Here is a 17246-nt window from a genome sequence, read left to right as displayed (position 1 = left end):
AGTACCATGTACATGACATCCCTGGCTCACAAACCGGACACACACTATCAAAGTGGATGACTCCACATCAACCAACAGACCTGTCATCAGCATGGTGCCACAAGGGTCAGTGCTGGGCCCCCTTCTGTTTGGTATATACGTCTCAGATGCTCAGGCCAAAACTAAGGGGGTGTGGCTGACAAAGTTTGTGGATGACTGCAAACTAATTGCAATTATTGAATCCCCAAATTATGCCAGTATTCTCCAGGAGGGTCTTACACAGACCAATGACTGGTGTTTTAGTCACATCTCAAACTGAATGCAAAGAAGTGCATCGTCATTCGCTTTGGCAAAAACAATGTCCCTTCACACTATCACATCAACAACAAAATACCCACGAAGTGGTAAGGCATCTGGAATCACAAGTTGACTGCAACCTTAACTCTGATCACCATGTGTCTATTGTAGTAAGAAAGGCTTGCTACATAGCACACTTGATTAGTAAGGGCATCGCCTCGAGAGCAAGGAGGTTATACCCTCTCTATACTCGGCACTAATCAGGCCCATAATTGAGTATAATGTCCCATTCAGTATGTACCATACAAAGCACCTGCAGCAATTGGAGATACCTCAGAGGTTTCAAACAAAGAAGATCAAGGGACTCCAGCATGTGCCTTACACAGACCGACTAAAGTCTCTGTCACTGTCCTCTGTATTGTATAGACTTCTTAGAGGAGACTTATGCCTGGTTTAAAGAGCAATCTCAGACCCAAACCTAATGAACTTGCTGTACATCCGTAAATCAAACAGGACAAGTGCTACCTGTTCCAGGGACTTAAATATAGCCTGCGACTTAAATAGGACATGCTGGAGGGACAGATTTGTCTCCCAGCAACTGCCACATCTTTGGAAAAGGCTACCAGTTCATGTGAAATAGAGCACTTCTAAGCTGCTCAAAAAGAACCTGGATGAGTGGATGGGGCATCGTAAATTCTTACCGGGGATAGCCCCCACAACCCTCCTGGACATGGTCAGTCACTACTAAATGTAATCCTGGGTTTTGACTAGCGTACCTATGGTATTACATTGGAATTAAATGGCTAAGCTTGAAACGACTCCGAGTTGATAGCCTAGTAAACTCCTATGATCCTGTGATCTATGACCCCCAACCATGATGTCATCCATTTCCTTAACCATAATGCAGCATGCCTCTGTGGTAATAAAAAGGTAAAATTAAAGACTACAAAACAAATGTACATTATTTACCAAATGTATTTATTCATCTGTTTACTGGATACTATATAAGAGGCACAAGTACATTTTATCAGCAGTAAATAGGAACAAAGGTCTGGTTTATTGACCTAGTCAGAGTTCTACAATGTGCAAATAGTAAGTTAAAGAACCAAATCTAGAACAATAAGATGTCATTTTACAAGCCATCGGGCTTAACTCTCTGTTTTATACTGCTGGACTATCTACCAAATGTAATATTCAACTTATAAAAATTGAAAAATAAATCGCCCTTACTGGCAAAGATCCCATTTAAACTTTCTTGCTACAACAGGCTGATGCAAAATACTGAAGGGATGTGGTCAACAATGAAAGCATGACATTGCACTTAGTATAAATGCACCATGATTACTGCATTTTCCATTACTTAAATCATGTCTGGTCCTTGTAGAATGTTTGTGCAATTCTCTCAGACCAGAAATACTATGTTAATGCTCTGCTTTTTTTAATAAGATAAAACATATCAGTCTCTGAAACATGCCAAAATATAATTGAAAAGTACTCTCAGTCATCGTTTAAAAGTCATAACATAAGCAATTTCACTGACATTTTTAGTTACCTCTGTTACACTTATGTTAACAATCCAAGCTGTTTTGAGTGACTTATACCCTCTGGTCTATACTACTGTGCAGTGACCCTGCTTCTGCTCTTTGGTCCAGCAGTGCTGGTACAGAGCCCATCAATCAGATTATTATTATAAAGTGTACACCCTGTCTGTACAGCTGCATGTTCTTTTGGACCCTGGCTGCTGACATAAGCCTCCATTTATTTACATACATTATCTCAGGTCAAGGCAGTGGCTCTGATCCCTGGCACCTACTGTCTGTACTACTACAGTCTTGTTTGAACAAACTTTTATCCTATGTTTGCAGAGAAAAAAATCAATAATACTTAGGCTGGCCTTTGTTTCTGCAACCTCTGCACAGTTCCTCCTCTGTGACCTGAGGCTGTTTCCACTCATGTTTTGAACTGGACCGCTCCACATGCAGTTTTACTTTACAGAATGAAGGCATTAATTGTATTATTGTTCTCTTTCCAGTTTATCCCCCACTGCAGTGAAGCAGCATTACAAAATGTTGCTTGTGACAACAAGGAAGTATTTGATGCTGTAGACCAGGCAATACAACAACTCAATGAAGAGAAGACGACTGGGAATAAGTTCATACTCCACAGAATTCTGGATGCTTATATAAACGTGAGTTAAGTATAAGATTTCAGTACCTGCTTCTTGAACAAGGCATCTGTCATAAAGATTATACTGTTGCTGACTTACACATGACTATACAAGTTTTATTTTCTTTATTAATGAAGTTAAACTGGACCTGGCAGATGCTTTTTTGGCAGATTAACAATTGTAGATGGTGTAGTACAAGTTTGAAGTAGCAGCCTGGTTTACAGGTTCATAGGATGATACTAGGCTATTGGCTCAGGGGCCCTTATAAGCCTAGCCAAGAATGTTCCCTCAAAGTCAGCACCTAGTTTTATTTTATTTATTTATTTAACATTTGTTTATTGGAAAAGTCCAACTTGGAATGAAGCCAATTTTCAGTGGAGGCCCAGGGAGAACTGCTCCAGATGCATGTCTTTACAACGTGGGAGGAAACCCACATGAACACAGGGAGGTAATGCAGACTCCACAAAGAAGGCACCTCAGCTGAGAATTGGACTGGAGAACCTCTTGCTGTGAGGTGACAACACTACTGGTGCACCACTGCGCCATCCTATTTCTTTGTTTTGTCGCACTCTCCGAACAATTTCTAGAGAACCATAAAGTACGGTTACTCCTAAACCAACTGCTAGCATCTTATAGATTTGGGGATCAATACCATGCTCTAGTCACTGTTGAAAATGATAAAATATTATGTTCAAAATCATATTTAATGGTTTGAAACAATATTTTTCAAACTGTAAGCAGCTATTAGCATGACAGATAATGTTCTTTATAATAGTATATGGGGTACGCACCTGGGTTATATCTGATTTTATTACACTCTATAATACATTATTATTCACAATAAATCTGCATAATGCATAATGAATGGTACACTCTCCTGTGCCATATGCTGCAAAACCAAGTTTAATCCTAGAAAGTTTTACTGAATATACATATTAGAAATGTTAGTTTTATAATCTGAAATAATACATTGTAAATCAGTGAATCACTTGAAAAGTTCCATAATGTGATATAATAACTAGTTCATGAAACTCAATGTGCACTTCTAGTTCAAAAGAATGTAACACTAACCCATTTAAGAGAAAAGTGGAGACAAATTCTGTCAGGTTGCACAGAGGATTAAGGCTATGTGCTGCTAATGATCTGCTTCCTGTAGCCATTAATAGGTAGCCATTAATTAATGCATTCCTCACTGTATATCTCTACTCTCCCCTCCAAATCTGTCTACTGTTTGAATCTAAACAAGTCACTTAACCAGAAAGTCCTCCTCAGCTGCATCCGAAAAGGGACACTTTTGGGCTTAACCAGTTAGCAAACTACTAAAATGAATAAAAAATTAAGAATTGTTTGATTTTACAGTAGAAATCTAGGATTAATGCATCTGCCCAGACCTACTTACCACAGGGCAGTATTTGAATTTTCTATGCAATATGCAGCTGCAGTATTTTTCCAGCTCATTAAACTTTAGCTATATATTTAAGAAAAACCTGTGACAGGCACAGGCATGCACCATACACAATGTAGAAATGTGACCCGCTTGATTTGCATTGAATGTTAGAAAAGATTGGAAGTTCTGATCAAGTTAAAAATGTTATGGGTTTGTGATAATGTAGTAAGTTTGTTGCTTGCTGAATTGATCTGCTGATGCAAGGGGAATTTATTTATTAATATAAACTGGAGTCTATAGAGTACAGATTTATTCAGGTACTCTGTTTGTGTTGATAGTGGAAGTTATACAGAGTTTTACCTCCCAAAGAAATGCAACTTACCCCATTTTGCTTCCCAAATGGAGTATTTCTAACCAATGAGTTTGGTAGTCTCTGTGAAAACATAGTTTTAACAGATGAAACAGATAATGAATTTCTATGACATAGGATCAAATTCCAAAAGAGTTGCTCTCAATGTAAGTCCACCTTGATTCCAAAAGACCTGCTCTCAGTGTAATTGACTAATTTTGGTGCAAGGTCTATCTATAAAGAGATTAACATGAGGGGCCAGATTCTAAAAGGCCTACTGTCAGTGTAAGTGGTCACTTACATGAGAGCAGGTTTTTTGTAATCGGGCCCATAATCCCCCCTAGAAATAGTAACATTTGTGCTTGAGCACAGTTCTAGCAAGCATGTCCACCACTACTGTTGAGACACTCTGGGGCCCTTTTATCTTCTACAAACTGAAATCTAATATTAAGGTTACAGCACATTATCCATTTTATATAGACACAAAAGATATACTTTGTATATATATATATATATATTGTTTTATAGAGATCTGTTACCGTACTATCACAGGTTCATAGGAGGTTACTAGGCTAGCAGCCCTACAGCCCATACAAGCCTAGTCATGTTAATCCCAAGTTGCCCCATCTGTCCTTATTAAGAAAACATATTTTGCAGAGCTAGTCTATGGTCAACACCATCTCCCCTGTCATTCAGGGACATGGTTACCACCCCATGGTGAATTTGCAGTCTCCCATCCTTTTGTCTAGGTTGCACTTAAATAGGGTTAGTGAGGAGCTCTGCTTTGCATGAATTGGAAGTTTGTTCCAAAAGAGTGGCAGTCTCTGGGAGACATTTTGTCTCTCCAGCATGCTCTGTTAACGTCACAGGCTATGTTAATATCCCTAGAGGGAGTGATCCTTGTGCCATTAGATTTGTGTATGTGAAGCATATCCATCAGGGCAGGGTTGGAAACTGCCCTGTAGGCCATGCACAAGTCCCCTCTCAGCAGCCTATTTGATAAAGAGTACAGTGACAGCACGTTTAGTCTATCCACATATGTCATGGTTTGGAGGTCCTGTATTTTCTTAGTGAGGAACCTCTGTGGTCTCTCCAGCTGCTGTAGGTGTCTGTTCAGGTACATGAGAAAGAAAGTATTGTACTCTATTAGAGTTCTGATGAGAGTCTAGTACAGTGGGGCTGTGACATCCTTTGAACTGGATGCGATGCCTTTACTTATGAGGTGCACAACATAGAATGCTTTCCTTGCCACAGAGAAAAATGGTCAAAGTTCAGATTGCTATCTACCTGTGTTCCTAGTCCTCACACCTCTGGATTTGAGCTTAGGGGCTGTTGTCAATACTGTAGTTAGTGAAGAATTCTACTTTGCCAAAGGGAATAATTATGCACTTTTTTGTGTCTGGTTTTTAGACCATGGTTTTGGGAACAGTCAGTTGACTATGTTAGCCCTTCCTGTACTATTTTAAAATTGTTGGGGGCTCAATGATTGCACCCAGTTTGCAATCATCAGTAAACCTGGTAAGCCAGAGGCCTTCTAATTTAGCCTGTTCTTCTGAGAAGTAGATTCCAAACAGTAAAGGACCCGACACAGAAGCTTGTGGTGTGCCACTGGTGACCAGGCCTACTGGTAGAGGTGGAATCACCAACTTCAACAGTATGTGTTCTGTCAGTGAACCAACTGGCTACCCATCTAATGATTTAAGGGTCAATCTGTAACTCAAAGAGTTTTTCAATGATACCTGAATGGAGAATGGTGTCAAAAGCCTCGTCTAGGTCAAGATAGGCGGTATGCACTGTCTTACCTTCATCCATGGTTTTGGCGGCTATCTCGAAGAAGTCCACCAAGCTTAATAAGTATGATCTACCCTTAATGAAGTCAAATTGGTTTGGGTCTAGAGTTTGAAGGTCACCTATATCCTTGTTGATAAGGTCCATGATTATTCTTTCCATGGCCTTGCAAATTAGACTTATGGGTCTATAGATCCCAGGAACTGCTGACGCCGCTCACCCTTTGTGAAACGGGATTACTGTTGCTGTTCTCCACTCTGCTGGAACAAAGCCAATTCTCAGGCTATGGTTAAAGAGAACACTAAGTGGGTCTGCTAAGTCGTGTTTTATATTGCTTAACAACCATTTTGGGATGTTATCTTGTCTCACTTAAGCCATGTTTTTGGCCTTGGAGAGTGCAGATTAGACATGATCTCTAGAGATACTAGGCAGAGGACTGGTGTTAGGTATGTGTCAGGGTAAAACCAGTGGGGCAAAGGGGGGTGAAGTTTGTACCAGTCTGTTAGCTAGCAGGTTGGCAATTTCCTCCAGTGCTGTATGAGTTGTGCAATCTATTACCAGTTCTGCACAAAAGCTGGGCATTCCCTTTTAGGTTTTGGACATGATTAAAGGATGCCTTATGATTATCCTTAGCTAGGGATGCTATTTTAGCTTCATAATTAGCTTTAGAGGATTTCATGAGATTTCTGATTTGCTTGTTCAAGCTGGTAAGGGAATTCTTCCTCTACCGGGTCAGTTCCCTTTTATTCTTATACATCTGTTACTTCCCCTTGTTATATAACCTCTTTTTACTTGAAGTCCACCAGGGTAGCTGAATCTATACAGTTGCTTAAGTGTTTGTACAGAGCATCTGAAGAAACCTCTGCATAGGAGTCACTGTTGTCTGTGAGTGTGGAGGGGTACAAAACGTTTTATATCATCGCTGAGTAGTCTGAAGTTAGCTTTGGAAAAGTTCTTCAGTTTTTTTGCTCCTGTGGGCGTGTCAGGTCAAATAGCTACTTCAAACAAGACAGTTTTATGGTCCAACCTTACCAGGGAAGGCATCAGGAGATGGGATGTGCAGTGACTCCCCATTTTAGTGAGTCCTATGTCTAGGATATTTCAGCCCCTTGTGGGGCTGCAGACTATCTGTTCCAAAGCACATGATTTAACAAAGTCCAGGAACCTCTGGGCTAGAATGCATGCGCTTATATATGTCACCCAGTTGATGGAAGGATAGCTGAAATCACCCAAGACTAAGGTGTTAGGCTGTATGGTGAATGATTCCAGTAAGACCAGGTAGGGTGTGTGCTTTTCTTGGTTCATGGTGGTGGACTTATAGCTAGCAATGATGTGCTAGGGTATTTTGCCTAGAGTTATTTGGACATGAAGTAGTTTGAGAGCGAGTCATACTGTTTGACCAGTCTTGAGGTTTACTTGGCTTTAAAAAAGATGGATACCCCTCCACCTTTGGTTCTTTCAAGCTCATTTTGAGGTCTGAATGTGTAGAAGGCATTGTAGCCTTGCACAGCCAGGGTGCTCTCCGCGGCCTTGAACCATGTCTCATTGACTGCACAGATCTCAGCATTTTCCAAGGTGAGGAGTGCTTCCAGGGCATGCAGTTTCATGTTTTGACTTCTAGCATTAAGCAGCAGAACCTTGAGTTTGCCTCAGGTGGATGTCAGAAATGTTGTTGTTTTGCATTGACTAAAAAAGGCAGGGGAGGCAAGCACCTTTGTCTACATCCAAAAGCCTAGAGGTGACAAGTGCAGACCATCTCTGGCAAAGTAGTGTGACCTGTCAACCATGTCATCCCAGGCTGACAGACAATGGATCCCCCCGGACTGACACTGGAAGCTAAGCCAACTGTTGAAGTTGGTCATTTTTTGTTTATATGGTGGCATCATCCTGGGAGAAGGTAGAATGCTGCTTAGGGCTAGGATCATGCCTGCCTGAGACACATAATCTGACAGTTCAGTCATGTCTGTTTTCATATAGTCCAGTGAGGCACATCTCAAGTCATTCACCCCAACATGAACTATGACCTAGTCATAATGGTACTTGTTGTTGAGTGACTTGAGTGCATGGGTGATCTGACCAAACCTGGCATACGACAGACAGCTGACCATGACCTTCTCCTTGTCCAACTTGGAAAGAAGAACATCTGTGTAGCTCACTATGGAGTCCCCTATGACCAGGATATTTTAATTACAGTTTTTTTGCCTTAGGGGCTTATTTGTTGAGACACATTGTTATGTGTTATTATGTGTAGTGGTTTCTATTTGCAGAACAGCATGCACACTTTGTTTACGTTTGGGAGGTCTCTGAAATTTTGGCACACTTCTAATGGGTACCTCCACATACGTGGGTCTATGTGTCATGTCTTTAGTTTGTGTGAGATGAGAAGAGTGTGTACTGACAACCTGTTTGTTATCCGGTTTGTTGTTAGATGAGAGAAATGATTCCAATTTCATACTATACTTACATCTCTAACATAAGATATTTGTTCGCTGTGGGAGTAATTGGATTTCACTATACATGAGGCAGTTACTACATTGCCTTAGTATTCCCATGTCAATCAGGCTGATCAGAGAAATGATGGGAAATTTTCTGTCCATTAGAACAGGTTTTTACCGTATGAGCTATTTTGGAAAGGAGTGGGTTAGACTGACCAGTTTTTGAGCAAGAACTATCAAGCTATTAGGGAAAGGAGTGGGCTTGATTGACCAGTTTTTGTGCAAAGACTATCAAAGTTTGTTAAACTGTGGGTTGTGGATGATAGGTGAGGCAACACTGCTCAGTGCACAACTAAGTTGCCTTTAGTGCAAGAGAGAAGTTTGTGACGGTCCCACTGACAGTTGCCTATGGAAAAATTGTGTTTCGAGGCAATTGCATCTATATAGTGCAGCGCTAACCCCAGTTATATGCAGCAATGAGCAACACAAGGCTTAAATGCAGGTGAAATTAAACAGTTTTAAGTTAATCTACCAATAGGAAAGTACACAATGAACTTTCCTCCAGCAATCCCCAGCTCAGACAAGGCTGGATCTACACTCTTTTGAGTGTAACAAAAGCAGACTAGATTCAGCAGGTCTGAATCTAGACTATGCTACCTACAATGAAAATACAGTTGAAAACAAGTGCAGAAAATATGCAGTCGCAACAGTAAAGAATCAGAAAAAAATGCAGTGATCAGATACGATGCAATTTAAAAAGTGCACTAGAGACACAAAATATCATTATTTCCTTGATGCAGAAATCTCAAATGTTGCCTCAACTTAAACAGACCAGGCTACTTCCCAGTGCACTTGTTTCATTTTATAAACTCTTTTGATTTATAAACCTCCAGTTGTTTTTGAAAATGGTCCAAATGTATCAACACTCTACCCTGGTCTACAAATATATTTAAACAAATTGGTCTTCATATACCTTCTAATGTCATGGTTATAGTACAGCTATTACATTAAAGCAATGCCCTGTGAATATCTTCCCTGTACATGAACATATACAATACATCACTAAGTTTTCCCATCTGACTGCCATCAACACAGAGAGATATACAACAGCAAAAATCACTAAAGTCACACCTCTTGCAATCATGGCTCTGTCCCTGTATCATATAAAATCTTTTCTGCCCTCCTCCTAACTCACCACACCTCATCTCCTCACTGCTTACCTCAGCTATTCTGTACTACTCAAATACTCCCTATCAAGAACTACTATCCTACAAACTATTTCTCACACTATGACATATCTCCCGAATAGCATTATTTTCCAGATTCTATCCCTTCATTTTTATGCTTTGTACTACCAATAGGGAATTCAAAGTTTTGCTATCTATATACCAAGCTTGCTCAAATCAAACTAAGGTATGTAAAATCTCCTAGACTGTATATATGCCACTCTATGGAAATTTTCTGTCATTCGACATGGAGCTCTGATTGTATATATGCCTCTGTACAGATTTTTTTTGTCTTCTGTTGTATTTGTACCATTATGATATGGAGCTTTTCTCCCGGGCCTCTGCTGTAAATGGACCTTGTTCCAGTCAGACTTTCCTAGTAAACAAATGTAAAATAAATAAAATAAAATAAATAGAGTACACATTATAGTGACAAAGCACAAAACATTTATTTTTAAAATAATGCCAATGTATAGTAGCAATGCACCTTGTGAATATCATGGGTAATTCATATTATCATCCATGGCAGTTCTCCAGTTTGTTCAATCATAACCAAATCAGACCCTCCCCTAAGTGAATAAAATATTAATAACCCACTCCATGTCATAGAGTACTGCTTAACTACAGAAATGTTAAAGGTATCATAAATGTTCATATAATAAATCATTTCCTTAGGTTAGTTACTTTATATTCATTTATTTGCAGACTACAGAATTTAAAAAGTGATCATTATCTGTCCTGGTTTTGTGGTGCAGAATAATAAAGCTCTGATTTAACTCAACTGACCCAATTTCAAATAGCAGTTCAGGAGCTGGAAGATCGAGGGGGCTGACTGGGTAATGAATCGCTACAGCTCATTGATCCTGTGGGGTGGGGGTGGGGTTGGGACCTTGCAGTTCTGTCACTCTGGTTATAAGGACAGAGAACCAAAGACTTGTAATGCAGGAGCTGGTCTTGGGATGGGTGTGAGCTGTCAGGATAGAGGATACCCTATATCATTGATAAAATCGGTATGGGAGGAGGTTAGTTCTGCTAGGGGCACTAGATTTTTTCCCATTTTAGGGAAAGGACAAGTTGATACATGTGTTGAAAGTATTTCTTCCCCTTTTAATATTACAGGTTCTAACTTGGTTTTTGTTACTGAATACAGTGAAGATGCAGGATATATTAGACACACTATCCAGAAAGAAATGGACACCTTTAAAGATTTCACTGATTTAAACAATCTTAAAGACCTGACATGCAAATTTGTTTACAAAAGGGGATTTAATATCAAAAATGTTTTGGAACACAACACCAGTACCAGTATTTCCAACCAACTTAGAAAGGGTACTTTTCGTTGTGGACATTGTAGGCAGTGCAAATATGTCATTAACCAGGAAAATGTATACCTGGAAAGTAGGAATAGGAAGATTTATGGACAGAAATTTCATAACTGCAGCTCTACTGGTTTAGTTTACTTGGCTGTCTGCCGGTCTTGCCAAGCATTTTATGTCGGCAAGACCGAAAGACAGTTAAGGAGACGCATTTATGAACACTACTATGAGATCCAAAAACAATGTAATACCAATGCCCTTTACAGGCACACAGCTGAGTGCCAATCAGCTTTTTTATGTTTTATGTGTTAGAATCAGTCCCAAAATGTATAAGGGGAGGACATTGGCAAGCTAGGTTATCACACAGAGAAACATGTTGGCAGATCTTGTTAGCTTCTAATAAAGCTCCAGGTCTTAATGACCTTATTTCCATCATGCCTTATTTAAAACTCAAAGCAGAACAACTGTAATTAAATATATGGGGGCACATAGGTCCTATTCCATCTATATATATCTTAGAAGGATTGAACAACTGTAGGAGTTGATATTGTATTTTATAAAATAATGTTTATATTTTGTGTTTATTCATTATTATTTTTAATATATTTTTTATTATTTAATGCAATTTTATGATGGATTGATATTCCTGCATTTTGGTGGTTAACACTGTGTTCCAAAATAATATTATGATGTCTAAAAACAATTTTTATGATGATAAAACAGATATCATCATTTTTAAAAACAGCTCATGTTTATTTCATGTTATGCATATGTAGTTACAACTTTAAAAATGTTATTGCATCTAAAGGGTATTTATTCAATTATCTTATTAATCACCTGATATAAAACCTGTGTATGCTCACTAAATTTGTATCTGAGGAAGTTGCATGGGCGACGAAAACGTGGATGTATTGAGGCGTTAATAAAATCTTGTTCTTATCGTGCAGTTTGCCTTGGAACTTTTTTCTACAGTATCGAGTGCCTTATAGTGACGTTGGCTCCTTTCTACAGTGGTTATTCCCTGCCTGCTTGCTGTTTTCTTTGAGATGGGTGTGAGCTGTCCCTTACCAAGCCAGTGTTGTTAGCCCCATCTGTGCATGAAAAGGAGTGAATGCACAGCAGTAGAGAATGAGTAGCCCCTGCAGTGACACAGTTGCACAGGTCATCACTAGGGCAGAGTGAGAACTTTTATTAGGAATATCCCCATTACTCATCCTTCCCAGTATGAGCAGAGACACTAGCAACCCTCAAGGCTTTCTAGATGACAGGGTCTTCTGCACAGCTCACCTGGTACTACAGTGGGTGTGTTCTAAGTATGGGGAACAACAGGATGAGTCGCAGGAGAAGATGGTTTGCAAGTATGGGAACAAAAAGCATAAAAAATAAAGGTTGATCATTCCAGTACTTATCACATCCACCTTCCAAACATCTGACGGTTGTACATACACTGTTGATAAACCGCAAAGAACAGGTCACAGATAACATAAATACTGACATGTGTAGTAATAAACACAGTCAAACACAACTGTAACACATTTGTTATGTGTAAAATAGCTGTGGAAAGAAAAAATGTTATTGCACCCCAGTTCCACAAAGTTACAGCTGTACATACTGTTTTGACCAACAGCAATAAAGTGCTTGCAGAAAACTGAAGTACAGAAATTTGGAGTAATAAACACAGTGAAACAGAAATTTACAAAATGTCTTATGTGTAAAACAGATTGTTAAAGAAAAAAATGTTAATAACAAAATGTGTGCATCAGTGTAGTTTACCTGCCACTGACATCACTTGACAAATATCGTGGGGTGCATCCCTACTCTTTAATGGACTACAAGGCATGAATGACCTCTGAGGCATCCATTAAAGTGTATGGATGCACTCAGTATGTTGACATCACTGAGAGTACAGCTGAATGAACTTTTACCTGATGTCATGTAGGGGAAAATCACCATTGCAGAAAAGATTATAATTGTACATTTCCCGTCGGAAAATACTCACAGACAGAACAAAATGTAGGATGGCTGTGGAAGCACGACATGCCATGTTCCCCTACTGAACTCATTAACTGTGATGGCACACTACCCCTGTTTCCTTCATTACTACCCACATTAAATGTTAAATTGTAAAGGAAAAGGAAAAAACACTGGAAAGAATCACATTTGACAAAATTACATTCATAAATTTGTCGGCACCTCAATGAAATGTCAATATATCAAAAGTGAGTTGTTTGGAAGATGGCTGCGATAATACGTAAGTACCATCATTCCTTTTACTGCACTCACTCTGTTATGAACATGTGATTCCTTCCTCCATCTGAACAGAGAGCATTTAATGCTTTGTCCAGCAAAGAAAAGCTACAACACATAAATAAACTCATAAAGCAATGATTCCACAGGTTCCAGTTTCATGCAATACATGTATGTATGTATGTAGATTTTATGTAAGACAAACATATCAGTACAATTAGTAGATGGCTTTAAGACTCAGTTATAATAGCTGTCTAGTTGTTAATTAATATATACTGAGTGATAGTGTATACATCCTTTGCATGCAACACATTAAGAAAGTGAACACAGAAATGAAACTCTTTGAAATAATGCGTGATTTTTCTCATGTGATTTGTTTTTAATGATTATTTAAGATGTGTTTTTAAGGACCTTACTATTCACCTGAAGAAGCCGCTAGGCAAAAGTATGTTACACTCATAGATTTATTAATTAAAGTTTATACCCAATGTTCGTGATTCCAACAACTATTTTTATTTTTTGGGCTTATTCATTATTTAATAGTTATCACTGATACCAGGTTTTGCTCTATTTGTCTGACAGCTTTTTTAAGATACCAGGTTACAAAACCTGAAAGTTAAGTGTAGACATCATCAGCTACCTTATGCCTACTGTGTGATACTGAACAAATTACTGGCTTCCTTATGCTTCCAGGTAACCTGCAACTAAGGGGTATATGGTCACACTGAATGTACCTGGTTAACAAAATCAATATGTACACAAAAATTAATACATGCACCTTTGTTTTTCAAATTGTTCACCTTTAAACTAATGAGAACAGTGATGCAGTAAATGTGGCAGTCAATTGTAATAGTGCATTCAGGTTTTGTGGATTCAAATCCCACAATTAACAAATACAGACTAAAATAATAAAAACAATATTAACTATCACAGCTAACGAGTGGGGCTTGGTATAACAATTAAGGTGTTTGACTCATAAGCACAAGATACAGTGTTTGAGTCTCACTTTTGGAAAGGAAATTGGTCAGGCTTACAATGACCTGTTAAGAAAACTAACCTGATAATTAGCTATGAACTTATGAAACCATGAATCAAAGAGAAAATAAAAATTCTAGGATCAGTCTTTGGAACACTCCTTTTTGACATTTACTTCTCTGAAGTCAAGGCCAATGCCAATGTTATCTGGCTGCCTAAATGTGCAGACAATTGTAAATTAGGAGCTGTCAATGAATCCCACACTGACACAAATGTTCTCCAGGAAGGGCTGACTGACAAACAACTGGTGTCAGAGCCATGGACTAAAACTAAATGCCAAGAAATGCATAATAGTATCCTTTGGGAAGTCATCCACCCCTAGTAACTATCATATTGGCAACACACCCCTTAGAGTTGACCCAGGGTCTTAGGGACACCCATAGACTGTAATCTAGCCTTTGATCATCATGTGTCTACAGTGGTGAGGAAATCATTCTATGTTAAACAACTTATAAACAAAAGTCTGGCATCTAGGTCCTAGGAAGTCCTTGTTCCACTGTATTCGGCATTCATTAGACCTATCATTGAGTACAATGCTCCCTTTGGTATGTACCTAACCAGGCACATCCAACAACTGGAACATCCACAGAGGTTCCTTACTAAAAGAATACATGGCATAAGTAAAATGTCTTATGCGGACCACCTCAATATGCAGGCCACCTCAAGGCCCTATCCCTGTATTCTGTCTCCTACAGACTGTTGGGGGGAGAGCTATGCCTGACACACAAGGCATTGATAGAACCCAATCTGATGGACCTCCTACATATCCACAAAACAAACAGCACCAGAATTACCCATTCTAAAGTCTTAAATCTTGCCTATGATATAAATAGGACCTGCTAGAGTTAAAGGTATGATCCCAGACACTACCTCATCTCTGGAACAGTCTCCCCATCCATGTGAATCAGAGTTTCTCCCTAACCCAATTCAAGTGCAACTTGGACAATTGGATGGAGAACAGGAAATTCATCCCTGGCTTGGTACCTATGTCTCTAATGGACACAGGCAACCTGTAAATGGTTCATCTCCTAGGCCCCTGCTTACATTTATCAAGGGTACCAGAACTTGTCAGAGATTTGAGATGCATGGCAGGGCTTAAAAAGCCCCTTGTGGTTGTAAACCTAGTAAACACCTATGAACTTATGATAAATTTCACCCTACATGCCACCTTAAACAAATTAAAAGTATGCTTACAATCAAATTTATTGTTGTGGAAGGTCCTGATTAAGGATCTAATCCCTTGCTAAAACAACTACATTGACATTTACCACAGGCAAAATATGGTGCAGCACAAGAGACAAACAAGTGAATTCAGCAAAACCATTGACATCCATAACAATTCAACCTTAGGGGTCTGTTGTGGCGATAATCACTTCCACCACTTTCAATCAATCTGCATCAGCTGACTGCTATATGTAACCTTGCAATACACACATCAGGCAGACATTTGTAGAGTCACAATAAATTGTGGGGACAGGACAATGAACAGTAGCATTTAGTCACATGTGCAGAAACACAGATTCTGATAGGAGAGAAGAACTGTTTCACCAACCTTCTCCACACCATTCCCTGAAGCCTGGATAAGATGAATATCATGCTAAACAAATTATTTATTTCCTCATTCCAGAATGTGTGCTATGTCTGTCTTATGCATTCTGCAGTTCTACCACTGCTTTTGAAGTGACTATTTCATCAGGAAGTCTGTTCTGGTAACACAACACCATTCCATGAATAAATGATTATTCATATTAATTGTTCGATTGTTCATTAATTCCTGTGTAAATGTCAAAGGTAATTCAGAACACAGACTCCTCAGTGAATGTATATTCCCTGGGCCCCAACCAGGTATCATGTTGTTTTCTTAACTATCTGCAAAGAAGAAGACCGTTAAGTATGTAAAGGAACCCTTTTCCAAAGTTGAACCAATGACTGCTGACTATTTTGCTCTTAAGACCGTCCTTAACTCCTCAATTCTCTTAAGTAAAATATGTACTACTATTAATAGTAGACATCAATATTCTTCACTCCAGAGCCCCCTGTAGGCTAAACAAAGTTTACACCTCAGATGCCTGAAACTGAGACCTAGATTTTCCAGTCTAGATGGGCATGATTTATCTCTACAAGTAATGATGTGCCTTGTAAATTTTCATTAAATACCTTCTAATACCTTCTAAAACCAGGAGATCACCTTTCTTGTAGGAGCAAAACAACATGTACTCAATGATGGGTCAAACATATGAACAACCTCAAAAGACAGTTGTTATTTCTTGTTGTAAAGTTCTTCCTATAACTTTTAATATCTTAGCTTTAACTTTTAAGGCATTAGTCCTATACTTAAAATTACTACATATAATAATACCTAAATCCTTATATTCTGTCAACTTTTGTAACTCATGGGGACCTAAGTGTATTTGATATTCAACCATTGGTTTCCCAAAATGCAAAGTAGCACATTTGTCATTATTAATTTTTAGTACAATTAAGATTAACTATTCAGCCACCAAATGCATGTAAGTGTTGAAATGGTCAATATCCTCTGTCGATGTAATAACACAACTTAGTTTAATATTGTTCCCATACTTGGCCATCCAAACATTAGATAGCTTAGGAATAAATGAAAATACCAGGTTGAACAAAACTGGATCTAGTACTGAGCCCTGGGCAACCCCTTTGTTCACTTCAAGCCAGTTATATGTAAAATTTCCTAACCTTACTCTCTGTAATCTACCAGTCATTTAGCCACCCAGCGAACAATGTATGGATTAACTTTGTGTTTGAGTATGACATCAGTGATACCAAAGTGAGGGACACTGTCAAAAGTCTTGGACAAATCCAAATAGACCTCCATTACAGACACGCCCATATCTTAGGGAATCGTCAATGGGTCATAAAATTCAATTAAATTTGTGATAGAATATTTTCTCGTGAAACCATGTTGAGTGGGGTTCATTTAACATCCCTGAAAGTCTCGATTAAGAAAGGAAACTAGACACCTCAAATCTCTTCCCCACCAGTGAAGT

General features: G+C 38.9%; 1 protein-coding gene across 2 annotated transcripts in view; it reads left to right on the top strand.

The window, feature by feature from the left end:
- Positions 1-2159: 2159 nt before the first annotated feature.
- The window catches only part of KNG1 (kininogen 1), a 563217-nt gene continuing 548130 nt past the window's right edge, over positions 2160-17246 (top strand). Inside the window, exon 1 of one of the 2 annotated variants that reach the window (XM_044070730.1) lies at positions 2160-2464. In XM_044070730.1, the coding sequence (XP_043926665.1) occupies positions 2273-2464 (192 nt within the window). In that variant the 5' untranslated portion in view covers positions 2160-2272. The remainder of the gene's footprint in view (positions 2465-17246) is intronic. The other variant, XM_044070731.1, reaches the window with a different exon arrangement.

Source organism: Protopterus annectens, chromosome 4.part1 (assembly GCF_019279795.1).
Source record: "Protopterus annectens isolate FY-2018-M chromosome 4.part1, PAN1.0, whole genome shotgun sequence".
Lineage (NCBI taxonomy): Eukaryota > Metazoa > Chordata > Ceratodontiformes > Protopteridae > Protopterus > Protopterus annectens.
Note: the sequence above shows the minus strand (reverse complement) of the source record. Positions and strands in the feature narration are given on the sequence as shown.